Raw genomic sequence first — 2,000 nt, 5'->3', positions numbered from 1 at the left:
ACAGCGAAAAGCTTATTCATGAGGCGCGCCCGACCAAGCGCGACCGCTGGGCACTCGTCGGCTGGTTCATGGAGGCGCCCACAAAACGTCACAAAGCATAACTCGAGCAGTATGACAGATTCCTCAATGCTGTAAAGTCGCTATCACCTCGTCGCACTTCTAGATCATGAAGCCTGGCTGCATCTGCACCACAACGTCATGCGCACTAGAACTGGATGAGACAAATTGTGAACTTTATTTCGGTGTCGTGGGAGACTGGTGCATGGGGACTCTGGATGGGCCGATCTTCTCGTCAAACAGTGCTACGTGTACCTTTCCTTGAGACGGGCCGTGCACATACATGTTCATCGGAGAGCATTGCACGACTCGTATGACAATATTGATTGTAAAACAGACAATATTAGCTCATAGCACGCTTTGACGGGAGACGCTCGACCATCATGATTTGCCAGCTCTTCCACTGGGTGCGTTCGTCTTCGACGAGCATGTTCAAGCGCGACGTGGCTAAAAAGACGCAGATGAGGGCAACATAGAGTACCAGCGCGATCCATTGGAGCAGCGACGGCAAGTCATCGATGCAGTAGGCGACATACATGAGCCCGCCACCGGAAAAGAGGTGCGTCCCTGGTGCCGCGACCCCCGGCGACGCGAGGTCATGCTTGGTAACGATGGCGTCAAGCTCTGACATCGTCGTCGGGTGGTCGAGGTTGTAGGCAGAGACGTCGATGGCCTTGGGTGCGTAGAGCCAGCGAGGCGCGCAGTCGATCCACTGGGACGCGTACAAGACGACGGCGCCAAAGCAGCCAAGAGCAACTTGCAGCGACGATGGCATCTCTCGAATGGCGATCGTCCTGCAAATATGCGTTGTCGGAGGTTTACAACCGGTCGGCATGTACTGTCTACAAAGGGGTACGATGTACAATGTACGCTATCTTTCAGTATGTATCGCACGTGACACCGTACAGTACGTAGTCGGACATGGCCATATCAACGTACATTGTGTGTGCTCGCATTTTCCCTTTCAAGCGCGCCAGATGATGGACAACAACGTGCTCGCGCAAATCCAAGTCGTTGTCTTTGGTGGAGCGTGCATCGTGATGCTAGCCGCCATGTGCGTGGGCACGCGCTGCTTCAAGGTACCCGCAAGAGCATCGACGACCAACAACGATCTCAGCGACAGCGACGAGACGGTGGTCGAGGCCGCCATTCTGCGCGGCTGGCGACGCTTGTTTCACCACCTCGATCTCTACTGCCGTCGCATTTACTGCACGAGCTTTGCTATCATCTTTGCGGCCGTCGCATCGTCGTCCACGATTTCATGGGTGCCCTACGTGAGCCTGGGTGCGCATCCCGTCGTTGTTTTCCACGCGTGGAAGGTTCTCACGCACGCGCTTAGCCGCGACGCCGCACAAAACGACGTGGAGCACTGGGAAAGAGTCCGCAATACGATTCGTGTCCATAATGATCCGTGTCCGTCGGGCTAACTAAGATGTATAAAGTTTTCCATTTGATACATGCATCTTTGTTTTGTATGATTGTGTTTAATCCTATACGTCGCGCCGTCACGGTCACAAAAGCGACTCGTTGTATTACTCAGCGCGGTGCGCCTTGCAGGCAAGGCGGTCGACCATGCGTTCGCGCCAGTCCTTCCACTGACGCTGCTCGTTCTGCAGTAGTAACTCACTGCGGACCGTCGCAATGTACTTGAACGCGCAGTAGAGAAAGGCCACTACCAAACACGGAACCAATACGTCGGGCACGTCAAACTCGAGCGTGACTACGCAGGCCATGAGGCCAAGCAATGGACCAAGAGACGACAGTGGCGCCTTGGCGAGAATGAGCGCGTCATCGTGTGCTTCGGCAATCTCGTCAATCTCCTTCTTGGTCGACACCGCCGCGTGGGATGCCGTGTCGATACGCTGGGGCGAGAAGAGACAGTGCGGCGCGTGGTCGAGCCAAAGTGCGGCATACACTACAGCGGCCGCTGCGCCGCGAAGGAC

The 2,000-nt window shown here is 55.6% G+C and overlaps 2 protein-coding genes across 2 annotated transcripts; one reads left to right on the top strand and one right to left on the bottom strand.

Moving 5' to 3' along the window:
* Positions 1 to 436: 436 nt before the first annotated feature.
* On the bottom strand, positions 437 to 832 carry SPRG_18761 (hypothetical protein; the record flags this gene model as incomplete). Its single annotated transcript, XM_012358204.1, has 1 exon — positions 437 to 832. A coding segment is annotated over one exon (396 nt), but the record flags the coding sequence as incomplete, so codon positions are not given.
* Positions 833 to 1,034: 202 nt separating this feature from the next.
* SPRG_18760 (hypothetical protein) lies at positions 1,035 to 1,484 on the top strand (the record flags this gene model as incomplete). The annotated part of the gene is made up of 1 exon (XM_012358203.1): positions 1,035 to 1,484. The coding sequence occupies one exon, from the start codon at positions 1,035 to 1,037 to the stop codon at positions 1,482 to 1,484; it is 450 nt and encodes a 149-aa protein (XP_012213593.1).
* Between the last annotated feature and the right edge of the window lie 516 nt (positions 1,485 to 2,000).

Source organism: Saprolegnia parasitica (genome assembly GCF_000151545.1).
Source record: "Saprolegnia parasitica CBS 223.65 unplaced genomic scaffold supercont2.1442, whole genome shotgun sequence".
Lineage (NCBI taxonomy): Eukaryota > Oomycota > Saprolegniomycetes > Saprolegniales > Saprolegniaceae > Saprolegnia > Saprolegnia parasitica.
The sequence above is the reverse complement of the archived record's forward strand: the minus strand, read 5'-3'. Positions and strand labels throughout refer to the sequence as shown.